Raw genomic sequence first — 25,258 nt, forward strand, 5'->3', positions numbered from 1 at the left:
GCACTGCCACCAGGACACAAAAACAGGCAAAAACAATGGTTCTAAAAAACTTAGGGACTCAGTCTTGAGGAGGAATTGAAGGAGTTACCTTATGGATTACAACCACTGCAGGTTACAAGAGTCATTAAGAGGCAGGGATTCTCTGTGTTGAGGAGGAGGAAACTGCTGGGGTGGAGACTTTGGTGGAAGGCACTACAGAGAATGGATCTGTCCATTCAGGCATCAGAAAACAAGGCCAGGTTCCAAGAGAAGAGACCCAAGAGACAATGTGCTGGGTAAGGCTACACAGTTAACACAGTGCTGCTCATGTCCATGCCATTATGAAAACAATGACTCAAAGACACAGTCCTTGTGTGAACACAGCTCCAAGGTGTTTGAGACACCTGCACTGGCTTTCATCAAGGCACATACCTCAGGGTTTTTATTAGCACTCTTCATGACTTCCCTCCAATCCTTATCCACAATGTTGTAGCGCTGGCTTTCCACTGGGAGCTGTCTTTTGATATCCTCTGAGCTAAAGATTGGCTCCAAGTAGAGCCAAGAGCGCTGACAGTTCAGCCACTCCTCTAGGACATCCTAGTGGGAAGCAAGAAAAGCATATCAGGACACCACGCTATGAACCTGTTCAACAAAACCATTTGAACTGTGCACCAGGACATGTTTAAAAAAAACAAGAAAGAAAGTAAAAGAGGTGATGCCGCACATACACCTTCTATATTTCTAAAATCTACCTACAGGGTCAGGAGCTGGAATTTCCTTTCCAAACAATTAACAATTTCCTAGCACTCCCCTTTCCAAAAGTTTTGGAATTTTTCTCCTGCAGCACTGCTATTTTGCTGTCAGAGTCCTGCTGGGCGCTCCTGGTTTGATGGGCAAGTGCTGGCACAGTCTGGCAGATCCTGCTTAAACAGCAGTCTCCCATGTGCTTTCCTGCACTGACATGTGGATGATTAGCATGGATTTCACAGGGTCTGTAAGAATCTCTAAGGTCCACTCAGTACAGTGTGATTAGAGAGACCAGTAACACTACTCACAGCAATAGGCAAGCTCTGGCCCCACCAAAACATGTTGCAATAGGCAGCAAAAGGGCTGCATTACTTTCCTAGAGTCAGAGGGCTTTCACTGGCCCTATTCTTCCCTAAAGACTGACACTCTTGATAACAGCCTTCCCAGCAGCAACTGCACAGTGTCCACGTCCGAGCATGGCAGCACAGCCCAGCTGCCTGCCTCCACCACATGTGTGTGGGTAAAAAACCAGTACCTGTGTCATCTTCAGCTTAGTTTCCCAAGAGTTCATCCTCTCCTCAAAAGGTTTCTTGAAGGGTGAGAAAGACATGCTCTGAACCAGGACAATATGATCATCTAGGAGCTGAGAAATGTCATCGGTGCTTTTCAGTATATAGGTATTGGTGTTTTTGTAAAGCATCACAATGAATGAAACAGATTTCCATTCAGCCTCTATCTTGTTGAGTGCCTGGAACAGAGGGACAAGCAATTTAATTTTCATATACAACTTCTGCAAATGGTTATCCCAGCTTCCACAACTCTCTTAATGCCACTCTCCAGAAAATGGCAGATTTTTGCTTCTGGAATCCACTGGAAACTGCAGCTCTGTATTTTATGCATGACACAATCAGCAACAGCACATTTCCTCTGCATTGCCCACAGGTTCAACACCTCCACACCAGTGCTGAAACAAACACCTTGAGGGGAAAAAAATGGCAATTTCACCTCCAGGCCTGTTTACGCTCTGGATGCACAGAGGATGCCAGCAAAGGGCTTATTAATGACTATGATTAATGACAGCTTTGACAAAAGGGGAACTATCCATTGGGAAGTTGCTTGAGATTTCAGAGAACAAGAGCTGCCAGAAGGTCAAGACCATCTTAGATCACATCTGAACTGATGAACTGAAGCTGAAAGGCTATTTAACCTATGAATCTCCAGAGCTAGAAAGGTTTCCCTGCACGTTTACTGGTTTAAAGGATTTGCCATCTCTGTTTCCAGTCACTGCTAATCCTTCTGACATAACATTTGAACGGCAGAGTGCAGACAATCAATTTATTTTAACTTAACCAGTAACTAATCCCACAGTGATGAGTGAGACCCTAGCAGTGGATCAACATAACCAGTGCTGTTAATGCCACAACTGAAATTCTGCACAAGACAGAATAAGTTCTACTGTGTGGAAGTTGTGTGGTCATCACTCCCTTCTGTAAGGACAGCAACACTTTTACTTGTGCTGCAGAATGTCTAACACTCTGGGACAACAGGAACAACACCCAAGGCAATGACTGCCTCCTCAGCAGAAACCCATTTGAGAAGCAAGCAGAGACACAACAAGTCCTCTCTTCTCACACTTTCGATGGCGTATTCCTTGCTGGCTGTCTCAGCCACTTTGAGAACAGTCTCCATGTGGTCCTGCAGGTTCAGCTCCAAGCAGTGACCAAATGTCATGCTGGGGTTCAGCTCCTCCTTGGCCTGGACCTGGCTGGACAGCATCTCCCAGTGCCGGCTCCTCATGCCAGGGTTGCGCAGCCCCTGGATTAGGGGCACGTACTGCTTGAAATCATCCATCTTGTCTCGAAACTCCTTGGCGACACTCTGGCAGTCTTTCAGGGAGAGAATCAGAACAACAGGGAGAAAATCAGCAACAACAGCGTGTGAGGAAGTTGCCTTAAGGAACTCCTAGAAGCTGTCTAAAGCCTGATGTGCATCTAGTCACATGGTATAGGTAAGCAGCAGGTGAGAGCACTGGAAGATGCAGGTTGAAGTAAGGAGGATATGAAGGCTATCTCTACATGGCCACTAAGCCAGGATTCAAGCCTGCTCCCAAGAAGCAGATCTGCCTATTACCAAAATCCTGTTACAGGCAAGCCCATGCTAAGCTGAAGTGTGCCTTAGGCTACAGCTCACCAGAAGAAGAGAGGCAGACAAATTTAACTTCTTGATATGGACTGAAGCATGATCATCTGCCAGTAGATATTTTGGAAGTTACAGTCATCATTTCAAGACATTCACTTCTTAACAAACCTGCATTTTAAGTTATCTCACAGCACAGCTCAGGTCACCCTCAATAGAAGATGGACACTGAGAAGATAGAAGCAGGCGGGGATCCCAGCCTGGAAATAGAAAGTGTGCAGAATAGGCCCTGCCAGCCTATGGTCATGCTACAGACAAATGTACTTCTGCCTCATAGGAAGGACAAAGTTAGGGAAAAGGCTTTTTTCTCTGGGAGCATCCTAGAAAGCCTCTGCACTGTTAACAACATGACTTTTTTTTTTTTTTGGCATGTGCTACTGTGAGTAAAACAATGGGTAGGTAAAGAACATGGGACTTGCTTCCATTCCAAAATCTGGCTATAGCATGTGCTTCCTTTTATTGCACACTACCCAGTTGTACTGCGTGCTTGCAGCAAAGATGTGATCACCTCATGCTCCCTACTGGGGATATGCAAAGAACAAAACAAATATCCAGGTACCAGAGAATATTGCAACGAACTAAGCAGGTATTCTTAGTATTTCTGTTTATCATAATGATTCATAGTTACTCATGCATCCACTCATCACCTCCTCCATTGGGGCTGATTCATGGCATTGTTTAAGAGCAAGTTCAAGTTAAAAAGGATGAATCAAAAATCACCCACAGCAAAATATATTTCAATCTAAGCCATCTGGCAGGAGATTTTAGAATTAGCTCTAAAGATTGACCAACACATCTCTGAGAACCAGGGAATGGCAAGTTAAGCTACAACTGAAGTTTCAATTTCAGCTTTATTAGGAGAAATGGTCAAAAGACCTTCATGTGAATTGCAAGGGCTGAGCACAATCATCTCAACTTCATACACATTCAGGCAAGAAGGAAAATTGTTATTATATTGCAGAGATCATTTCCAGATTTTGCAATTTCATTTTATTCATAACAAAATCAAGACCTCTTCTGGCTTTCCATTAAATGCATTGGCTAATAAAGAAAATAAGATTGGCCCAGAAAATAGCACCTGCAAGACCCAGATTCAAGTTCCCTTGCTGCCTGACTTTGCACAAGGGCTTAAACCCACACGTCTAGACAGTGGGCTGACTAGCCTGGATTATTGCACTTTACATATATATATATATATATATATATATATATATATATATACTTAGTAAATACTAACTGCAACATCAGAGGGTGGCTGGTACTTCAAGCCTGTAACTAGTATCTAGATGTGAATCATCATAGTTTAGTTTCAGGAAAAAAAGCGGAAAATAACTTTGTTAGCATTTTCCCAGCTGTCTCTAATACACATGTGACTTCCTGATAATCCCTGTTTAGAGCACTCTGTGACATGCTTCACATCAAAATGCTGATGTGCACCAACTTCCTTTCCCCCAGACTGTGCATGTACCTGGTGAATCCTTGAACTGCTTCACACATCTCTGCATGGTTTTAACAGAGTCAGTGACATTCTTTTCTAGCTCCTCTGCCTCAATTTTAAGGAGAGAATCATTCATCCAGCTCACATTCCACTTTATCCAGTCTGACACTGTAGTCCAGAGATCATAGTATGGCTGGAAGTCCTTAAGCATCTTGTTCAGCCCACTGTACTTTAGAAAGAAATTAAAAACAACGTAAACAACAAGTGTATTCACCTCAAAAAACAGCTACATGTCAAAAGGCCACAAAAACCCACCTCTTTTTTGAATCTGAAGCCAGCAATGAGAAAACATGTATTCCAAGAGAATATATCAGACTACCTTCTCCTGGGCCAACAATACGTATTTCAAGGGAGAGCAACCAGCAAAGCTGGGCTTGACACATTCAGGCCAATGTACATCCAGTGGAGCTGTGCCTGCACCATGTGTGTGGCATGGAAAGCACTCTTTCCACTTGCCTCTACCAAACTCTCCTGCAGAATGAGGAGATTTTGATGGACAGGCCACACACCATCAGTGAAAGCACACACCATTATCATATTAAAACTTGGCTCCTTACAGGGAAGGAGAAGTAACCAGAGAATGAAGGGTAGGAAAGGATCATCATGTGAACTCCACTTCTGGTCTGCAGCCAGACTTGGCTGGATGTGGATGACAATGACTCACTGGCAGCTGAGCAGCTACAAGCAAAATGAGTGTTTACAACTATATAAACTGTTGCCTTAGGAGAACACCACGCTCCAAGCCCAGCCAGCTGCCAGCACCCACTCTGCATTCACACCCATAGACCTGCAGCAACAGCCTTACAGAAATTGATGCATCCTAAGTGCTGCTTCAAGACCTTCCCAACCAATTTCTCCTCATGAACATCCTCATATCTCACTGTGGGCACCCAAAGTCTCTCACAGAAATAATGGAAATATTAGACCCTGAGCAGCCCTCCATGTTCGCCTGGGATCAGCTTCTCTGCAACCCAGTGGAGCAATGAAGCAGTGTAGCCAATCTACAGGACTGAGAAGCAGCTCCCCAGATAAACCAAAACAGCATGAAGGATTCCTTCCTGAGGAACTATGTCTCATTATTTGCTCTACCTACCACCTAGAAATCCCAGCAAAGATCAGAGTCCTGCAGGTATAGGACCTGACACTTACATCGGTAACTTTGATGCCAAAGAGTCTTTCCCTGTTGTTGTAGAGAACTGCCAACTCCTGGAGCTCCTTCAGCTGCTTCCGGACATCCCTTGCATCTTCAGCCAGCTCATGGGCTTGGTTAACATCTGACTGGACAGAAAACCCACCTACAGTCAGCTGGAAGAGAAAAGGCAGGCACAAGTTGGGACTCTGAAGCTGAGTGCTGCTTCTAGAGATAACAGCTTCCTGGTGTGCTCTTTGTTACATGCAAAGGCGAGATCTTTATGTCCGTGATTTCACCCCCCCAAACCAATTTCACTTCTTTTTAGACTGTGATGAAAGTGGTGAGGAGAAGCAATAACCACTGGTCAGGTGGAGGAAACTGCAAATGTGATGACAAGCTGCTTGTCCTCTTTGTGACAACAGTTAATCCCCAAGGAATAGGAACAAGAAGTCTGTGCCCAAATTTGATGCTGAATTTACACTGATATTTGCTACAGAACCAGTAAAGTGCAAATTATAGCTCTACTAGTCACTCAGTTTGTTTCCAAGAATTGTTTAACAACAGGTATCTAGAGCTTCTCTAATAAATTTCATGGTTTGCTTCGGTAGCTTGGGTTTGTGTGTTTGGTTTGGATTTTGCTTTGGTATTTTCTGTGGGTTTGTTTTTTATTTGTTTGGGTTTTTTGATCCAGTGTTAGGGTATTATCATTTTGGGAACCTGTTTCCAAGAAAATCTAGGTCAGTGATTCCACCTTTCTAAAATGGCTTTCTTCCCCCTGAATTTAAGAGTTTCTGAGGAAAAAATAAAATTCAGACTGTTTTAGCAGACACCAGAGATATCTCAGCTTCAAAACTCTGCAATTATTTCAGGGTCCTTTCCCACCAGATGAGTTCCCTGGCTGAATGCTGTATTTTCCCCCTTGATGGCAGCGCATCACAGGAGATGCTCTGCAGGGAACTGAGTACACAAAAAAGAAAAAGGAGGTGCCCATGTTTCCTGAGCACCAAGAATTGGAACACTGTATAAACACCTTCTCAATGAAAAATTAGTATTTCTGCAGAGTCTTGTCTTTCACACAAAAAAGGAAACTCTTAATCAAAAGCCAACAAAAAACCAAGGGAGGGTGCATTAATATTTGGTCTAACAACACATTCACCTCAAAACTCATCGGAGTAAAATCTCATCTGAAAGTTTCCCTCCTGGCTGATGACAAGAGCTTCAAGATGCCCTTCTATGGACAGTTCATTGTCTGGGGCTTAATACCTGCATTTCCTCCAGTTTCTCTTGAAATGCCTTCTGATCTGAAATCTGAGTTTTGCGAAATCTTTCCTCATCGTCTATGTGCTGGAGCCGAACGGACTCTGAGTCCATGGACATTTTCACTGGCCAGTAACTGGCAGTCCACCTGCACCCACATGATACAAAGAGAAAAGCTTTTTGAGCATATGTTTGAAATGCTGAAAATCACAGAATGAGAAAGCCAAATCCCACCAAACAAGGAAGCTTTACAACAACAGAAACACATGTGGTTTCAACAAAACATTTTTTTCCAGCTTGTCTTGTTGATATGCAGTCCTTGTGACTAGGCTATTCAGCTGGAGAGAGCTGGGGAGAAGTGGAGGGCCTTTTTAAAAGGAACAAATCCACTATGCTGCTGAAAAGCTAGGAGACAGCAAAATAACAGTTGGCATCCAGAGGGAATGTCTGTCTTTGAATGTATTTGCAAGGAACTGAAAAAAATGGGGTCAGAGTCTCGGCTTATGGCTTTTCAGGGCTACTGAAAAAGCCAGTCTCCTGTTAAGCAGGGCAGTGAGGGGCCAGCGCAACCCAGATACAGGGAAGCCCTGGATTCTGCAGAGTGCCCTGGGGAGAGCGTTGTAGATCCAGGAAAGGCTGCACAAATTGGCTGCTCACGCCAAGGCAGATTTCTTGGTTCTTGCTCAGCCATAGCCCACCCATTACTGCCTCCATTTGGACCCTCAGCCTGTGTGCAATGCCAGTACAAGGCTTGCACACTACACTCACAGGGGGTCACACCCCTCCAGCACCTGGGGATGCAGCCATCTCCTACCAGTCCTGCCTGTGGCAGGTCTGGGCAGTGGGAATATAGCCACGCCTGTTCCAAGCTGGCCTGGGGCTGTGCTGCTTTCCTGCAGCTTCTGTGGGGTTTTTGCACCTTGCACCCCATGTTTCTAGTTTCAGGAGCATTCTGCAGAGACTCAGGTTGCAGACATACTGGATCAAGTGCATGTCATAAGAGAAGCGCTCCCTGGGCTCAACAAGCTTTAGAAGCCTTGTAGCTGAGTTTGTGAGCTGTCTCTGCTATTGGGGCATAGTCAGGCCACAACTGGAATGATAAAACTAAGACGAAGATGCATGGAGAACTGCAGTAATAACAAGGGTTCAAATTTCTTCCCAGTCTTAAGAAAACCCTGGGAGTGTTCCTATCTTGGAAGTGTTCATTTAGTTTCAGCCACAGACTAAACTGTGCACTTTGAGACTTTGCAAGTATCTCAAAAAAAAAAAACCCAAAAAACAAAACAAAAAAAACCCCAACAACAAAAAAAAACACACCCAGAGAAAAGGGCTTTACTATGTTAAACAGGTTAATAGCTACCAGCTTGCCTTGCCCCAGGCCAGAAGGCAGCATGAACTCACACTTCTTGTCTACAAACTTCATTTCAAGAGTTCAGTGCTCATATAGCCTGAGAGACACTTAAAAGTTCTGCAGGAGCCCTTGATAGACACATGGCCCCTGAAGCACTGAAAATGGTAATTGCTGAAGAGTCCCACTTTGACAGTGGGAGAAATGCCTTGTGCTCACTTGTCAGTGAAATCTTCTTCGGTAAGATTGTAAAGGAAGTCTTCCATGACCTTGTAATCTTCCATGACTTCCTCAATCAGTTGCTGCACAGGGTGAGAGAAAGAGAAAAAAAGTAGACACCTTCAGACCATGCTGATTCCAAGTCTCTGGTGTACACCTCATTTTCATGAGGTGCTTTTGAAGAGCGTTAGTCACACAAGCTTAAAGTGATGTGGGCTGCTTCTGTGCCGTGTGAACAGAGGGAATGGATTTACAACCCCTTGTTCTGTGAATGGTCATGCCATCATCGCCCTCTGTTCTATGGGAATGAAAAGAAGTGTGACCTAGTGGATAAAGTGCTGGACAGAAATTGAGTGTTTTAGGTTATCCTCCAGGTTGCCTCATTGGCATGGACAAGTCAGCTTACTGATGCCTTTGATCCCCATTTGTTCAGCTGGGAAAAGACACTTCAAATAACTTTGAAATAACTCAGTGCTAAAATGTCCTATTAGAAAAAATATTTTAACAGCAATTTGAGCACTGGGTAACAGAAAGATTTTCTTGAAAAGAGGATTCATTTTTAGAAGATAGCCATTCAGTACACAAATGCAGAATGGATCATGAATATACCAAAATGCATACATAAGTATTTTAGGCAAGATTTTTAACTGCTATTTTGTTTTGCAAAGAGATTTAAATTTATGATATGTATATTTAAAAATACAAATCTTAGGAATTATAAAAATACAAAGCCAGGAATTTTGTGGCATTGCACACAAAGATATGCAAGTAAAAAACTGGAGTTCTGCTTCTGAGACACCACACATTGAATTGACAAATTTCCTCCTCACTTCCCCAGATGTGCTGTCCCAAGGAGAGCGTGCCCCACCTCCTGCACTGCCAGCTGCTCGGGCACTCCCTTCAGCCAGTCCCGCAGCTCAACCAGCTCCTCGATGTTCATGGGTCTCTCATGCATTTTGGTGCTGATGGCTTCATATGCCTCACAGATCTGCAGCAGGACACAGCAAACACCGTCAAAGAGTCACCAATGGCTAATAGACAAACTGGGAAACCTGCCCCAATCCACCCACCTCCCATTCTAAAGGTGGTCTAAGGGATGAGTACACAGTCCTGTTCTGGTTTTTTCTTTTCCCATCCATCTCACCCATTGCAGCTCAAACTGAATGAGACTGCCAAAAAAAGAGGAAGGGGAACTGCAGGTATGTAGTGAAAATGATGATAATAACAGATTTAGACAATCAAGTGGCAGAGGCAGTTGCCTACATTCCAGTTATCCTCAGAGGAAGCAGAAGGACTTTTCAGTTGTCTACTAGACAGATCTTTTCAATTCACCAACATACTTTTGTAAAATGGCAAGGTCTTGAAGAATTTAATCTCAAGAGCTACAGTTTTCAGGCATGTAATTTATGAAATATATTTAATTCTTCATTTGGTTGGGTTTGCATATGTCCTTGATAATTTCAATTTTAAGTAATCAGCTCAGTGTGATCTTTAAAATATCCTCAAATAATGTGGCCTTCTACTCATTTCACAAAAACACAGCAACTTCAAAAGCAGAAGGACAAGACAAGACAGAGACAGATAATACATTGAACCAGTTAACTTACCTTTTGCACTTGTGAATGGAGGGTTTTAGCCAGCATGTCCAACATGGCAGTGGCAAGGGCTTTGTGTTTATCAGACAGACTAAGCCTAATATGTTCTATCCTGACTTGAAAGGGGCCAATGATAATAGAACTAGGTAGAAGGTGGTCCAGGGTCTCCTTTTCAGACAAATATGTCTCCACTATCTTCGTTACCTCCTGAGTAGGTGGAAATTGCTCTTCATATTCTCTGTAAATTAAAACACCAACAAAAAAATGGCTGCGTAGACGTTAAGAATATTTGAGCGTCCAGGCTGTTTGTGTCCACTCAAAGGATCAAGACATGAAATTAATAAGGCATACATTTACACAATAGGTGCAGAGTGGAATAAGAGCACAGATATTGTAGCTGCAGAGTAGAAAAAAGAGATGAAAGAGGAAATGTGGCAAGAAGAGAGGGAGAGACAAAATGAAAGCAGTGTAAACAGGGCAAGATCAGGAGGCACTAAAGGGGAGGGTAGGCACTTCAGTGTATTCTGGGGAGAGACAGGAATTTGTCAGATGGAATTTGTAAATTGATTAAGCTGGAATAAGAAAAAAGAAAAGGGATTAATTCTCACTGTTTGGAGAAAACATAAGACCTAAACAGAAGTCCATTAAAGCAACAGAGGCTAAAGGACAGAATAGGGGGAAAGAGTTTTGGCAATGAAAACAATGAGGTTGAAACAAAAGAAAACATTACTTTCTACAGAATGCTATCAGCCTGAGCAGACACTATAGGAAGGAGGTCAGAGTCAAGTATGCTAACTGGATTCTCAAACAGGATGATTCATTTTTAGGGCCATTAATATCTCCAATTACACTGACGAGCATGACAGGAATGTGACTGCTGTCAGAGACAGGAAGAAATTCCCAGTGCCACCACCAATGTCCTCTAAAAGCATGGACTGTCACCCATGACTGAAGGCAGCCTCTGACAGGGGCCTGATCTCACATCTGAGGCACGTGGTTTCAGAACAGCTCCACACTCTCACATCAGCACATCCACACAACAGCTTCCACAAAGGCTTGTCATTGTGGTCACAGGGGTTTTGTCAGAAGCCACTTACTTTAGGAAGTACTTGATGTCATTGTTATTTATCTCTAAGAACTTCTCGTATCTCTTGCCGTAGGCTTGGAGAGGGATCCGAGTCTTTCGAATGGCAGAGCGCAGAGCTTCACGTAGCTCTTCTACTTTTGGCTCTTGCAAACCCACTGATTCCAGCATGGGGGTGCCTGGGATATCCATGTTCTCCAACACATACTGCAAGAGGAAGGGAAGAGGTCTTTCAGGATAAACAGAGCTAACTGTGCCTCCTCAAGTGGGGGGCAAAGCAATCCCTGGTGGCACCTTCAGGAACTCTTGCAGTCCACACTTCTACATTGTGTCAGGAATTGTTTGATCAGTTTTATGTGCCCTCCTCCTCAAAGAGCAAGGATCTAGGAAGACAGGGCTTTCACAGTAGCAGACAGAAGGATGCATATGCAGAAGGGACTTGCATCAAACAGAACTGGAAACAGTGCTATTTCCTTTATGAAAGAAAGACTCCTTTATGAGTCTGCTTTTACCAGCCACCAGCCACTCAGGGCAACCAGAGTGTCCATGTGTCCACAGAACCTGCAGCACCAAAGCAGAAACAACCACCAGACAAAAGAGCTACAAGGTTGGGGAGATTGAAGAAACCCTGCCAGAATGGAACTGCATTAGCTCAGTGCTGTGCTCAGAGTAATTTAACTGAATTCCCAAGTACCCACTTCTGCACCTCCCTCTCTCAGTACAAGCTCAGGGATGTCTGTGCTGAGCTGCAATGCACTGGCACGTGCACAGCTGTATCCCTGGTGATGCAGAAATGCTCACCTGCTCCAGCTGTGGGATGCTGTGGGTCGCCAGGATTCCATTGTCAAACAGAGAGATGAGAGATGTCTCAATGCTCTCCACAGAGGGGCTGAAGAGGACACCACGGCTGTCTAGCTCAATGTCTGTTACAAAGAGTGGATTCCTTTGAGACCTGTGGTGGGAAGAGATAAGAAAGAACAGGGATGCTTTTTGAGAATACGATACACAACTGTATTGCTCTGGTGCTGATACTAAAATGCCTCCTGGACAGGAAAGGAAAGCAGACGAGAAGAGGACTGTCTCATGCAGATGAAGATATAAAACACTGTGTTCTCAATTTAACAGTAAAGACACTGAGAACTCTTTTTTATCAAAAGTGAAGGAACCATCAATCATGACATATCAGGATCCCCCAAAGTCATAACCTTATTGAGAATTGGAGCTGCTTTACAGAAAAACTGGAGGTGTTTTTCAAATTCAGTATCTCAAATATACCCCTAAACTGCACCTTCTGGAAGTTATATTAGTATTTCTAATCTTGCATGTGACCAGCCTGGCTCAGGATTAGCTGAAGTCAGTGTCAGGACTTCCAATGATTTAAAGGTAAGAGGCCTCATGTGAGTGGCAGGGGTTTTTTTCTTTTCTTCTGGCTTTCCATTTCTAAACATTCCTTCTTTAATACCACAAAAAGCAAAAATCCTTAAATCAATATCCAGTGGAATAAAATTTTAGGCACTGTGATAACTTAAATTTGGTATTCTTTAAAGATCCCAGGCCAGATTTTAATTCTGAGGTTTCATCTAAGAATAGAATTAAGCAGCCATGCTCCTGGTATTCTTCCTGGCCAGAAAAAAATTAGCAACAACAATTTGCTCCCCCAGGAATGCTGGAGGTAGCTGATCTTCAGAACAGTACATCAAAACAGCAGACTTTGGTTCTGATGGGCTGCTCCATATCACTAACTGCAGCTGGAAAGCTGTGCTAACAGAGCAGCCAGCTCTGTGTCCTTCTTCCATACTCCAGTGATCATGTCAGGTGGAGGATTAGGGAAAACTGCCCAGCTTAAAGGCCCCACACAGAGCAAAGCTTGCTTGCAGAACAGCAGTTAAAAAGACAACAACACTACACTTTTCTGCTCTTCCCATCCCTTATTTTTCTTTCTTTCTTACACATAGGGACTGTTGGTGATGTCAGGTCCCCATTCCATGTCCTCTGGGCAGTTCAGGACACTCTGGCAAGCATCCAGCACAAACTGGGTGAAGCTGATGAGCGAGTTCTGGATCAGGTAGCGCATAGAGTCCTGAAGCATGAACCTGATGCGCTCCATCAGCTTATGCAGCTTGGAGCTCTGGTAGGCATCCCAGTCACTCTCCCCCAGGTTGAACCATTTGCCTGCATCTTCAAGGCTGCTCTTAATTGCAGTCGTTATGGAATCGATCCAAGTACCCTTGAGAAACTCCTGAACCTAGGGCAAAGAAAGAAGCAAGCTGAGTAATCCTCTGAGGGCTGATGGGAAAACAGTATGGCAAGGTGAGCTACTAACGGGGGCTGTTGGAGCTTTCTCTGCTGTGAAAGAAAACCATTCTCTCAAAGCTGTGGTAGCTAAAAGTAGCTCTCAACCCCCCCTACACATATGACATCTGAACCTGGTCATTTATCTCCTGCACTGACAAAAGACCCACAAAAAGAAACAGTGGGAGTTTTCTGTTTTACTCACAGCGTTTCCTTTCCTTCCTTTTTTCTATAGAGTGGCATCCCTGGAGCTGCCTGTGTCAGGGTCCCTCACAAAAAGTTGTGTAGACAGTGTGATGAGCACATAAAGGACAGAATGTTGTCTTCTCTTGACAAGTGAGAAGAAAGAGCAGAAGAAGCCAAGGGCAGCAGCAGTTTGCAGTATTTTAATTTATTAAAATACCACCAAGTGTCACTTCTGCTCCACAGGCAGCTTGCTGTTTGTGTGTACTAAAAGAACCTTAGTCACCGAGTGGATGACAACACTGCCTAGCTGAAACAGCACGGGACTGGGAAGGACCAGCACATTCTCTGCCACTGATTTAGTGTGCAACCCTGTGCAAGTTACTCCATGTGGCCACATCCAGGGTGCAACGTGCTGCCCTCAACCAGAGGACATGAAGAGCCTCTGGTGGGAATTACCACAGAGCTGCAAATTTTTGTCCTACTCTCTCTATTGGCATTGCAAACAGAGTAATTTAATTAAGTATATAAAGAACATAGAGTGTAGAAAAGCATTATCCCCATGAGTGTTTCAGGGGGAATCAAGGTTCTCGTGCCTTGTAGCTGGATGGATGGGAAAATGAAGAAAAAGAAATAAAAGGAAAAAAAAATAAAAAAGAAACTTGAGTGCCAACCAGGACCCTTATCTGTGTATAAACCAGGTGGGGGAAAGAAGGGCTGCAGCCCTATAGGGGCACTTGTTTAACACACTAAGAACATGGTCAGCATTGGCTGACCCTAACCAGGGCACCATGACTCTTTCAGCCCATTCTCCCCATATCCCAGTAATTTAACAGGCACATGGAAATTTCTCCCTGCCCCAAACATGATGCCTCCTTTGACAGCTCATCAGTTTCCAGAAGATCAAACTGCAGCTGCTGCATCTGTCTAATACACACTGACAGCACTGCTGCCTGCTCGATGTGTTCATCCCTCACACCTCCTCTGCTCACCTCAGTGAAGGCCTGAGTCTGGATCTCTTCAAATTCCTCCAGAGAGACAAGTTTGGTTACAGTTGTGTTAAACAGAGACAGGACAGCTGCCTTGTTGCACTCATCTTGTACCTGTGCAAGGAGATGGATGGCTTCTGGCCTGGTCAGGAGTGAGAGGAAGTTGAATTCTCTCCGTCGTTTATGGAAAGGATAGTCTGGGATAGGAATGATCCCTAGCACCAAAAAAAGAAATAATGTCATTGCCTGCAATAGCCATTTCAGCTTCTGTTTTTAGAGTACAGGTCCCTTTGGGAAGCAATTGTGAAAAGGACTCTGCTCTAATGCACAGGCCTTATCATGCAGCAGCTCCAGCAGATGGCTGGATGAAAGAGGGAGTCTCTGCTCCACTGCAGAGACCTTCTGCAGCCTCCCATTAGGGGCTGAGGTGCTGTCTTGGTGCCTGACCTTCCCAAAGCTTTGGCTCATGAAATCTCCATGTGATAGAACACTGGAACTCAAGAAACTTCCCACTGAGGCTCCAAGGCACAGCTGAGTCATCTCATCTGTGAGAGGCCACTTGTGAAGCACCTCAAGGCCTTCCTGCTTTTGGAAGACTGCAGTGCACAAAATGTGCTCCCCTCCCCCCTCCCATCTTTTAGTGGGGACGTTTTCCTCCTGTTTGGGACTCTGAAGGAGCCTGAGCCCTCTTCCACACCTGAGGCATTTCCCAGCTGGGCACAGCAAAGGCAAGGCAGTCAGCCCTAGCACAGTGGTAAGCCAATCACACTGCCAAACATCTGGTGCCATTAAGGGTACACTTGCAGAATTACTGCAGCCTAGCAGATGAGTTCTAATTATACTGAGGTAACATGAGCATGGAAATATACCCTAAAAAAGAGGAGACATACTCAAAAGTCTCACATAATCTCCTGTTGCTGCCCCTTGGAGCTCTAATCATTACCATGAACCTGAGAGTTCTTGCAGCAAACCACAAATCCTATCAAAGACAAGAAATCGAACTGTTTCACTGTGTCCCCTACCTTTGTCTGGTGCTTCCCTCTGCTCTTTGTCTGGCAGGGTAACAAAAGAAAACATCTCGGGTTTGGAAGCGACGACTCTGTCAAAGCTGATCATGTTCATGGTGTGTTTATAGTCTAATTTCACTTCTTTCTCCAGGCTGCTTATTTGGTCTAACACACTGTTACAAGACACAGGAACACTGAGAACCCATGGCATTTGAGCATGTGTATGTCTGTAGCTTTACTGCAAACTCCACCCCTACCTCCCTCCCAAATGTGCTAACCCAGAAGCCCTCCTACCACTCAACACATCAGGAGAATTGTGCAGAAAATGAAGCAGCCAGCAAAGGTATCAACTGGACTTTTAATGACAGAGGCAAGCATGGAGTGAGGACTAGGACTGTAGCCTTTTTAAGTGTCTTTTCAGTTCAAAGCAACATCTCCACTGGGTAGAAACATTAGAGAGTGAAGGAGAAATAACCACCAACTAAAGAAAGTAGCTGGCAGTTCTGGAAAAGTTGGGCTATCCAAGCTGGCCTCCCATTTGCCTCCTGTTGTCCATTTCCTCAGCCAGAACACTCACATAAGTGCTGAAACCCTGCTCCATTTGCCTTAAGAAATCATCATCCTTTACCTCGAGCAGGCAGAGTACTTTTCTTTATCCCTGTAGTTCTGCTCACAGAGACTAATTACTCTCCTACTTTCCAGTTCAGGCTGGCAGACCATGCAGCTCCTCACACCTTCCTATTTCTGAGCAAGGCAATCAGTCACGGCTGATTCCCAGCAACACCATCAGTGGCTCATGATTCATCAGCCCAGGGACATTAAAATGCCTCCCCAATATGAACTGCATTGCAAAGAGATACTCCACTATATTCAGGTGGATATCTCCTGTTCTGTTTGCCTTCCCCTGTGCAGCTCTTCTTTTGATTTGTTTTAGCAGCTGTTAATAGGTAGAAGGGTCATCAGCAGACAACAGCCAGGTCTCTGGAGACAATGGGTGGTCTGCAGATCAGTACAGCAATGACTGATCTGTTCCTCAAAAGCACGGGAACAGCAAGGTCAGCCACGCCATTTTTTGTCAATCTTCTTGCTGTTGAAGGCCACTTAACTGCAGTGGAGTCTGCATATGGAAACTACTTCAGCTGCGAACACTGACAGCCCACCCATCCTGTACACGTGTCCCTGGGGCTGCCATCTGCCTCCTTCTGATGCCACTCTGGGTAACTGCGTGGTGTGCTTGCGCACAGAATGGAAGTCAGGTGAGACTCATGGTCTGTGAGTTGGCTGCTCAAGATCTGCCTCCACTGACACTTGTTTTGTAGCCCTATGAAGTCCCACAATGTTTATGGATGGAAGGCTGAGCCCCCAGACAAGTACATGATGCTTTACTGTCGGGACCCAGAACATTCCTCTGGCTGCCCTGGGTGACTCGAGACCCTGGCAAGGGGCTCAGAGACCTTGGCACGGAGTCAAAAACACCTGGGCCTTCGATTTTAGTCCACGGAAAAAATTACCAACTACGAGTGAGGATTTACAAGCCACAAGAGTTTGAGTAGAATAATAGTTAATTTGTCACAGGGTGAAAAGGTAGAATTTTGGGGTTTTAGAATGGAGGTTCAAGAAGCAAGGTGGAAGAATCGGCGTGTCCTGTCCTTCTCCTTCTTCTCGTCTTCCATCTTCTGCTAAGATGGTGACACTTTTGATTGGTTTAGAATAGAGACAGACTGTCTAACATAGGTGATAGGTATTGAAAAACTATTGTAAATGAAGTACACATAGTTCTTAGCAGAAAAAGTTAACATCACCCCAAGGGCAGAGGCTGTGCCACAACCCAACCTGCTGGACAAACCTCAGCAGGTCAGAGAAAGAACGTAATAAATAAGAAAAAATAAACAACCTTGAAAAGCAGAACCAACGAATCTCAACTTCTTCTTCGGTTGCGGGGCTGGGAAAAAAGAACTTTCTAATACCTCAAAAGTCATCTCAACCACAAAACCCCAAAACTTTACCTCTTCTCATCCTTCAGTTTGGGAGTCTGTACAGCCAAGCGCTTCACCCTCTGCAGGCTTTTCTCATTGATGGTGTCCAGCCCCTCTGTGGGCATGCAGTCCACGTACAGGTGGTACATGAGCAGCCCCTGCGTCCTCTTGCGCAGGCTGTCGGCATACGCCACGCGCTCCGCAAACACCTGGGGATCCTCGGCCAGGAACTGCAGGCACACCCGAGGCACCCAGTACTGACACGGCAACAGCGGAGCTCTTCCTGGGAAATCAAAGGACAGCTTACAAGAGGCTGCAGGGAAAACAAAACTCAGAATGGCTTGAAGTGCTGACAGCAGCTTTTCGATAGACAGGATAATTGGGCTGTTTGCGGGAGATCAAAATGAGGGACCAAGGCTGAGGACAGCAAGAGATACAGAGCATCTCTAAACATTTCAGGAGAAGGGTACTTCATTTTAATCTGTCCACATTCTCTTTCAAAATGGCATTGACCCAGAAATCCCAACATTTTACTTTTCTTGAACGCAGGAAGGATGGGAGAAGGAATAAAAAGAAAGGTGTCTACAAAGGGAAAACCTCAAACAGGATCAAATTAAGATGTGGAGTTCTCTTCCCTGGAGGTCTTTTCAGATAAGTTTAATAGACACATATCAGGAGAGATAACAGTGAAAGGGATTAAATGACTTCTCGGTGTCCTTCCCATGTCCAGCTAGGACAAGCATGGGTAATGAACTGGCTCTCAGACTATATGACAGGTCCCAAAAGACCTTATTTGAAACACACCTTCTGGAGTTATTCCTCCATTGAGGATGGGTCTCCCTTCTTCATCACGCACCAGACCTTTCTCATCTGTTTTATGGACCAAGTAGAGGTCTGTCTCCTTGTCATAATCCAGAACACCAACATCAATCCACATGTAGATCAACTCCTGGCTTTTGGGGTCCTCTGAGAGAGCCAAGGATTAAAACAGGGTTAGTCCATTCTCCTGGAGGCTACAGCAAATGGACTTTCCTGATCTAAGTGGTGATGCCACAGTCAAATCCATTTGCTTGTTTGAATCTCAGTCAATCTCAGAGAGCTTCTGCTGTGACCAATTAAATAATGAATTTAGGTCTTACAGCTTAGAATTTTCAATGTTTTTCACACACCAGACGACAGGTATTTATATTGATAACAATATGGACACAGGTCAGGACAGCATTATCTGTCCATTCAACCTGAGGAGTGATCAGGTGTGGTATTCCCCAAGACAGCTGCAGGCAGAACTCAGCCATCTTGTGCTGGCTGCCCAAGGATACACAGAGCTTATGTTTTTATGCTTCAGTTTTGCAGACAGTCAAGCCTCTGGAGGCTGCTCCAGAGCTGCAGATGCCGGTTCCCATGCTTTAAAGGTACTGCAGATGTGTTAATGTGAGCTGCAGCCACAGCTGGACTTCAGTACAACTGTACCTGGAAATGCCTTCCCACTGAAAAGGCTACAAATTATTGGAAAACAATGTCCACATCACTTAATCTGGCCCAGGTTTACTACTTGTATGTTCACTGTAGTCTGAACTCATCTTCTGCTCCTGCACTTGCAGAGAAATCCAGGCAGAACATACTGTGCCCTAGGAGTTAGAACACCCTAACTCCACGAAGATAGCTACGCACCAATAAAGAGAAATTTTGTCTGTGCTGACAGAAAGTCAAAAGGCAAAGGCAACTTTTAACAAAGTGGAAACGGTCCAGGGAAGGACTTGCAGTCAGTGAGATCTCTGGTCTCTGGCTCTGACTGCCTGAGCCTGGCCAAAATGAGATACGGCTTTTCAGAGCTACACTCATCAGAATCTACACATTCCTTTCTGCTGAAAGGGCTTGTAACTGTTAGTGTTGCCCTGCTGGAGCAGGAACTGATTCAAGTTTTACCATGTCCAAGTACATCATCTGTAGGTAAAAGCGCTTTTCCAGGCACTGGCTTTCTATCAGAAGATCCTGGCTCCAGCCCTAGTGACATCCACTCTTCTGGAGTTCGACAGTCAAATTCATCATTGTCAAATACCTAAAAAGCAAGGACATGAGGGAAATTAAAATTTACTCCAGAAACAAGAAAACACCCAATAAAAAATTTCATGAGAGGAAAACATTAACATGCAGTTTCTAAATGGGCTACAAAATCTGGAAATCAGTCCAGGTGCAAAAGCTGCGCTGATATTTGGCTGACAATTTTCTCCCAAACAGCAGTATTTGTACCTCCAGTCGTTTCCTAGGGAAAACAAACCAACACCTGGAGAGGTTTCCTGTAGCAATACTGCTGACTACTGCATTCAGAAGGAAACGTGAGACACCTTTCCTTTGGACACACAAAGGCCAGTGAGGAGCACTCTCAAGGACTATTAGTTTTGATGGAAGTTGTGGGCATCCTGCAGAGGATGCTCAGCATCTTGCAGAGACCCTTCAGTGCCCGAGCCAGCTCAAAAGCATTTCCTTGTTTTGTTGCTTGTTGTGTCAATACTGGCTAAGTGTCCTCAGAAACCTCCTGTGGTATAAGCAGACAGATCACAAGTACCAAACGTGCTCTCTTACCTGTAATGGGAGGTAGATGGGAAACACAGAATCTTTTGTCTCCTCAATAGGTGGCATATTTTCAGGGTCATAGTGCCTTGGCATCAGCTGATTGGAGTCTATCCCCTTGCTGGCCAGGAGCTCAGCAATGTCAAAGGCGAGATACTGCCGTCTCCTCCTGGATTACATTAGAAGAGGAAATAACCACTTAATGTGCCTATAGGCACTCCCATGCCTACAACTACACTTTTTCACTGTGCACCCCTACCAGTAAAAACATTTTTAGAACACATTGCATCCATGTCTATTTCTTCATTTACAGCACAAAATAATTCAGTGGAAGTGACCTAGAAAGATCAGTTACTCCAATCTATAAATTATATACTGTACTATGTTACTAATACATTATAGAGTGTACACAAACCCAGAAATCAAAAAAAAAGAATGACAAAAAGATGACATAAACACTATTAAAAAACCCCACATCCCAGTGAATTGTCTTCTGCACCCTCTGCAATTCATGCACACCCCACTTTGGAGACTGCCTTACAGGATAAGGTTTTCTTAAGGATTTTTGACATGTTATGTCTTGAAAGCAAAAGTCAACCCCCTAATCTGCTGTGTCCATTCCACAGTGATGCCTCTAGCCACCTTCTGGTTACTTACCTCTCTACTTCAACCTTCCGAGGGTTTTGCCCTGGAACACGTTTGAAAGGAATCTGCACTTTGGGCTTAAATGATTGTTCAGGGAAATCTGACTCAGTGAGGATCTCAGTGGATGGTCCAACCGTTTGCTTCTCCATGAGACCTTTAAAGTTCGCAGGTGTCTTGAATTTTGTGACTAAGAAACAAAGAGAAACACATCTAAAACCACCAGGCATCACTTTGCTTTACATTCACACACAAAGGAGGACTCTGCTGTCTACTGGGCTGTCTGCAGAAGTCACTTCACTAGATTTGTAAGAGAAATCAAGCAGACCTCAAATTAGAAACAGAAATAAAGATTTTTTTTTCCTGCTACAATATGTGATTATGGTTTTCCAGTATCAAAATAATGGCATAGAAGAAAACTCCACTGAGAATTACTGTCATGTAGATTTTTGGGAGCTAAGGCACTGATCTGGCTCTAAGGAGCTCTGTTTTGTTCCCAACTTTGCTACAGACTCTCTACATGACAGTGGGCAATTACTGTCTCTAATGCACAGCTTCCATCACTCTCAGAAAGGCATGGGATCCCCCTGCCTCTCAGGGGGGCCCTGAGACCAAGAGTCAGTTATAGCTGAGAGGAGATTGGTCAAGGTGGTGATAAAGGGTTGATGAATATTACAGGGGAAAAGAAGCTGCACAGGTCATCTTTGTCTCCTGAAGTGCCTATTCACACCTTGGGACAAACCGCTCTCTTCTCAGCTTTTTGCTCAATCAAAACACCTACTCACATCAGCAACGGTGTGAGAAAAAATAGAGTTAAACAGCCAACAATCTCACCATTTGGCCAAACATTTTCAACAGAAATTTGGACTAAGAAAAAAAGTATACATTTCCAAGAACTGGCAGAAATTAAACCATGTCATTTACCCCATAAATAAACCAAACTGTTTATATTGCTAAACAAGTTGCAAATAATAGAACAGCAGCAAACTGGGAATTTGAAGCTTAACCTAAATTAAGTAATTGCATGCAAGCTTTAAAAACCACTATTCCCTAGACAGAGCTAAGCATTGAACTAAAAATAGATTTTAGTGGAGTGAGAGAGATTTTCCTTTGATGAACTTTCACACTCTATCAAGGAGAAACGTAAGGTTCTGGTTTGCAATTGGGTATTTTGAATGTCAAGCTTTGAACCCAATTGTTCACTGTGCTGCATGTGGAGTCATGGATGTGACCCTTGATTTCAAAGCAATTGTGCAGAGCAGCCAATAATGCTAAAGCCAGACATGTTTCAGGATGGTTGGATATAGGAAGGGTCCTCTAAGAGGTCATTTCCTTGTCCTTCTAAAATGGCCCCTGGCTCAATCCTTGTAGCTGTATGTTGTCTGCTTAGAGACTAAAGGAAATAGCCACTAACTGGCTCCTCTCTCTCTACTTCCCTCCCTCGGGAAGGGCAGCTACCCTGGCATGAATGTGCTCTTACACACTTGCACGGTCCATAAAGTAATTGTGAGGAATCCCTAAAATGCAGCTCTTTAGCCTTGTGTACATCTCTTGCTTGGGGTCTTTACAGAATGGCCCTGATTTGTATTTGTTGTCAAGGAGCACAGCTGTTCCAATTTAGTCACTTTATAGTTGCCAAATCCATGGCACCATCCATTAGGGCACTTTGTGCACTATCAACTATTTATGTCAATACTTAGTGTTTCATTTGCATTTACATTTCCAACCTGATGGCTTCTTCCCCCTTGAAGAAGCAGCAGATCATAAATAGAGTTCTGTCTCCACTTGTTAAAGATGAGTCTAGCTTGTCAAGATTCACTTGAGGAAACAGTCATTTGTCCTCACTCATGAAAATAAATGTCACATCTAAGCACAGGAGGGTGGTATATACAGTTCCCATCTTTCTCTAAAATCCTCTCACACACACACTTTCTTCCCACCCACTGCCAGTCTATGATCCATATCCCCAGGAGGGCTCTAGGGGCCAGGAGAGTGCTGGCAAACCTTCAACCATTCTCTGTTCCTATATTTGAGCATCCATGACACAAGTTTTTGTAAGCAGGTGGCACCAGAAGCTCTGTACACACACAGAGTCCTTGAATCTAGGGAGAACAATCTGCTCTGGGGTGCAGCTGGGTGCAGAATAAATAAATGAGGGAAGGCCATGATTTTGGCTATATCTAAATCCCAAAAACAGCTTTCACAGGCAGGTCTCATTTTTGGGGTTATCATGTGCTGGGCCAGAAGTTTAACTTGATGATCCTTGAGGGTCCCTTCTAACTCAGGATATTCTATGATTTTCACAGGAAAAGGACACTGCTGGCTTCATGCACAGTAAGAACACATGCAAATTCAGTGTTGTCCTGGCAGCAGGACCAGAACTCCCACAGGCACCAGCACAGTCCACCCTGAACCCTGGGGGAAGTGGATCTATCCAGGAGAAAAGGAAGCAGGGTTTTACCACCCACTCAGATCACTTTGCTGCACCTCTAAACAAAATTCACTTTTCACGGGGTATTTAAACAGCTCAGCACCATCCCTGAGCACTGAAAATGAAAGCAGAGCAGGAACCCAGAGGCAGCAGCCTAATTCCCAGCATGCCCACTGTAGGCAATCTGAACATTTATGGCCCACTTTCCTGCCCCACCTCGTTCCCTCTCAGCATATTTACCTTTAGGGGTGTGCTGCTCCTGCTCTGCCTGGTTCACCAAAGACTGGGACACGTGGGGGCCAGCAGAAGCACCCTGGAACATGAGGAAAGTGTCAGAGCACAGCCATGGCATAGTGTGAGTGGGGATCATAGAGGTACAGAGATAAAGTGTGACTGTAAGACTGACTTTACCAGACTTTAGGGACGGCTGAGACTGTGAGTAATGGTCAGAAAAGGCTCAGAGACATAAATACCCAAAAAATTCAGCCCAATGCACAGGGGCAGGGGATCTTCCAGCAGCATGTGGCCTGATGTCAGCTAAGGATGTTGACTGGGGGCTGATTAGGCAGCCGGTTATTAGGGTTTTACTGCTATATATCACCACAACCACAGGCCTGCCCTGCCATACTGGGATCCTGAACCAGGCAATCATGATAGTGCTGTCACTGGCTACAGAGAAAGGCAGCACAACTCTGACCAGGATGAGCCTCATGGCTTCACTTTGTACAGATCAAGGCCTTGCACAAAGGCCTCTGAGCAAAGGAAGGGTTAGGACCTGGGGAGAAGCCTGTATGTGTCCACACCAGCTGTACCATCAGTCTTCTTCTCCTTTCAGGACAGTGCTGGAGAAAGAACTGCTCTATGCACTTACCCCCGAGCTACTGGAGGGTCCTGGAGTAGGGACACCAGCAGAAGCCCCACTGCTGGTGCTAGGATTGCTCCTACTCAGAAAATTCTCCAATTCCTTCCTTGCTTTCTCCATCTTCTCAGGAAAACAACGCTGTGACGTAACCCTGGGCTTCCTATGAGTGGAAAGACATTGAGCCTGGCACACACTGTATCTTTGGCACTCCTCCACACCCTCCCACAGTGCTGGATATCCTTGACTTGCTACAATGAGTGGGTAACAGGAAGGTTCCATCCCCTGATTCCATACCATTCGCGACCTGGGGGCCATCAGACTCATGTGGCTGCCTCAATGGCTCACTAACCCTGGAGAAACAGATCGCTTTACTATTCCAGATGGGGTTTGGAGTGGGAAAACCAGCAGCATACACAAGAAAAGCTGCTTTCCTTAAGCAGCAGGGGCTTCCCGGATCTGTGGCAGCATTCAAAAGGCTGCCAGGAGAATTTGAGTAAACTGGGACTACAAGAGAAGCACTACTTTTGTTGCACCCAAATACCTTAAAAACCTTGGCTCCAGTGGGAGTATGCTACAGCCTAGGATACCAACACAGCTACTCCCAGGTGTAAGTCTGCCTCTTTCATTTAAATAATTCATGACAGATGTTTAAGCATCACCTAACACATATTAAAATATTGCCAGAAGCTTCCCTCTTTCTACTCCTGCCCGGGATATTTTTTGCTCAGCTCACAAATAATTTCTGCTCTTCCACCTTGGGAGACTCAAGTCCAGGCAAATATCACAGCTGTACAGCTTTATTTTATAAAAACCTTTGTGCACTCAGAGATACCAATTAAGAACAGCTCTCAGACTTCTGGCAGGAGGATAATGCAGCCCTTGGTTTTAGGCTTGTCTAAACACAGAGATGACTATTGTAACTAATTACAACAGCTAAAGTGACACAAACCCCTCCAGCCTGCACATGCATGCACTGATATAATGATATCCACATACCTGTGCAGCTTATTCCTATAAATTATGAGTCAAAGCTCTCCATGGCATCTCTCAAAGGTACTCCAAGGCCAATACAGATAACTGATCAATTCCTGCTCAGGGCTAGACCCAGACTCCTCAGTCAGCCCTACCTGACTAGTGGTTTGTCTCTGGTACCCTTGCTAGGAGTTTTCTTACTTCTGGTAGCCAAGCCTCTGCAGCAGGACTCTTCTAGCTTTCCACAGCTAAGTTCTGGAAAGACCTTGACTGGTCTT

The 25,258-nt window shown here is 44.6% G+C and overlaps 1 protein-coding gene across 1 annotated transcript in view; it reads right to left on the minus strand.

Annotated features, from left to right (window-relative positions):
• The window catches only part of DNAH1 (dynein axonemal heavy chain 1), a 67,608-nt gene extending 43,750 nt beyond the window's left edge, over positions 1 to 23,858 (minus strand). Inside the window, exons 1-21 of the mRNA XM_050979492.1 lie at positions 23,775 to 23,858; positions 23,387 to 23,459; positions 20,731 to 20,905; positions 20,086 to 20,242; positions 19,429 to 19,561; positions 18,307 to 18,468; positions 17,533 to 17,785; positions 15,542 to 15,699; positions 14,523 to 14,734; positions 13,005 to 13,300; positions 11,857 to 12,007; positions 11,069 to 11,262; positions 9,984 to 10,209; positions 9,245 to 9,364; positions 8,377 to 8,459; positions 6,816 to 6,957; positions 5,570 to 5,725; positions 4,391 to 4,589; positions 2,359 to 2,612; positions 1,262 to 1,474; positions 412 to 576 (exon numbers count right to left, since the gene is read on the minus strand). Of these exons, the coding sequence (XP_050835449.1) occupies positions 412 to 576; positions 1,262 to 1,474; positions 2,359 to 2,612; positions 4,391 to 4,589; positions 5,570 to 5,725; positions 6,816 to 6,957; positions 8,377 to 8,459; positions 9,245 to 9,364; positions 9,984 to 10,209; positions 11,069 to 11,262; positions 11,857 to 12,007; positions 13,005 to 13,300; positions 14,523 to 14,734; positions 15,542 to 15,699; positions 17,533 to 17,785; positions 18,307 to 18,468; positions 19,429 to 19,561; positions 20,086 to 20,242; positions 20,731 to 20,905; positions 23,387 to 23,459; positions 23,775 to 23,858 (3,606 nt within the window). The remainder of the gene's footprint in view (positions 1 to 411; positions 577 to 1,261; positions 1,475 to 2,358; positions 2,613 to 4,390; positions 4,590 to 5,569; positions 5,726 to 6,815; positions 6,958 to 8,376; positions 8,460 to 9,244; positions 9,365 to 9,983; positions 10,210 to 11,068; positions 11,263 to 11,856; positions 12,008 to 13,004; positions 13,301 to 14,522; positions 14,735 to 15,541; positions 15,700 to 17,532; positions 17,786 to 18,306; positions 18,469 to 19,428; positions 19,562 to 20,085; positions 20,243 to 20,730; positions 20,906 to 23,386; positions 23,460 to 23,774) is intronic.
• Positions 23,859 to 25,258: the final 1,400 nt, after the last annotated feature.

This window comes from Serinus canaria, chromosome 12, assembly GCF_022539315.1.
Source record: "Serinus canaria isolate serCan28SL12 chromosome 12, serCan2020, whole genome shotgun sequence".
Classification (NCBI taxonomy): Eukaryota; Metazoa; Chordata; class Aves; order Passeriformes; family Fringillidae; genus Serinus; species Serinus canaria.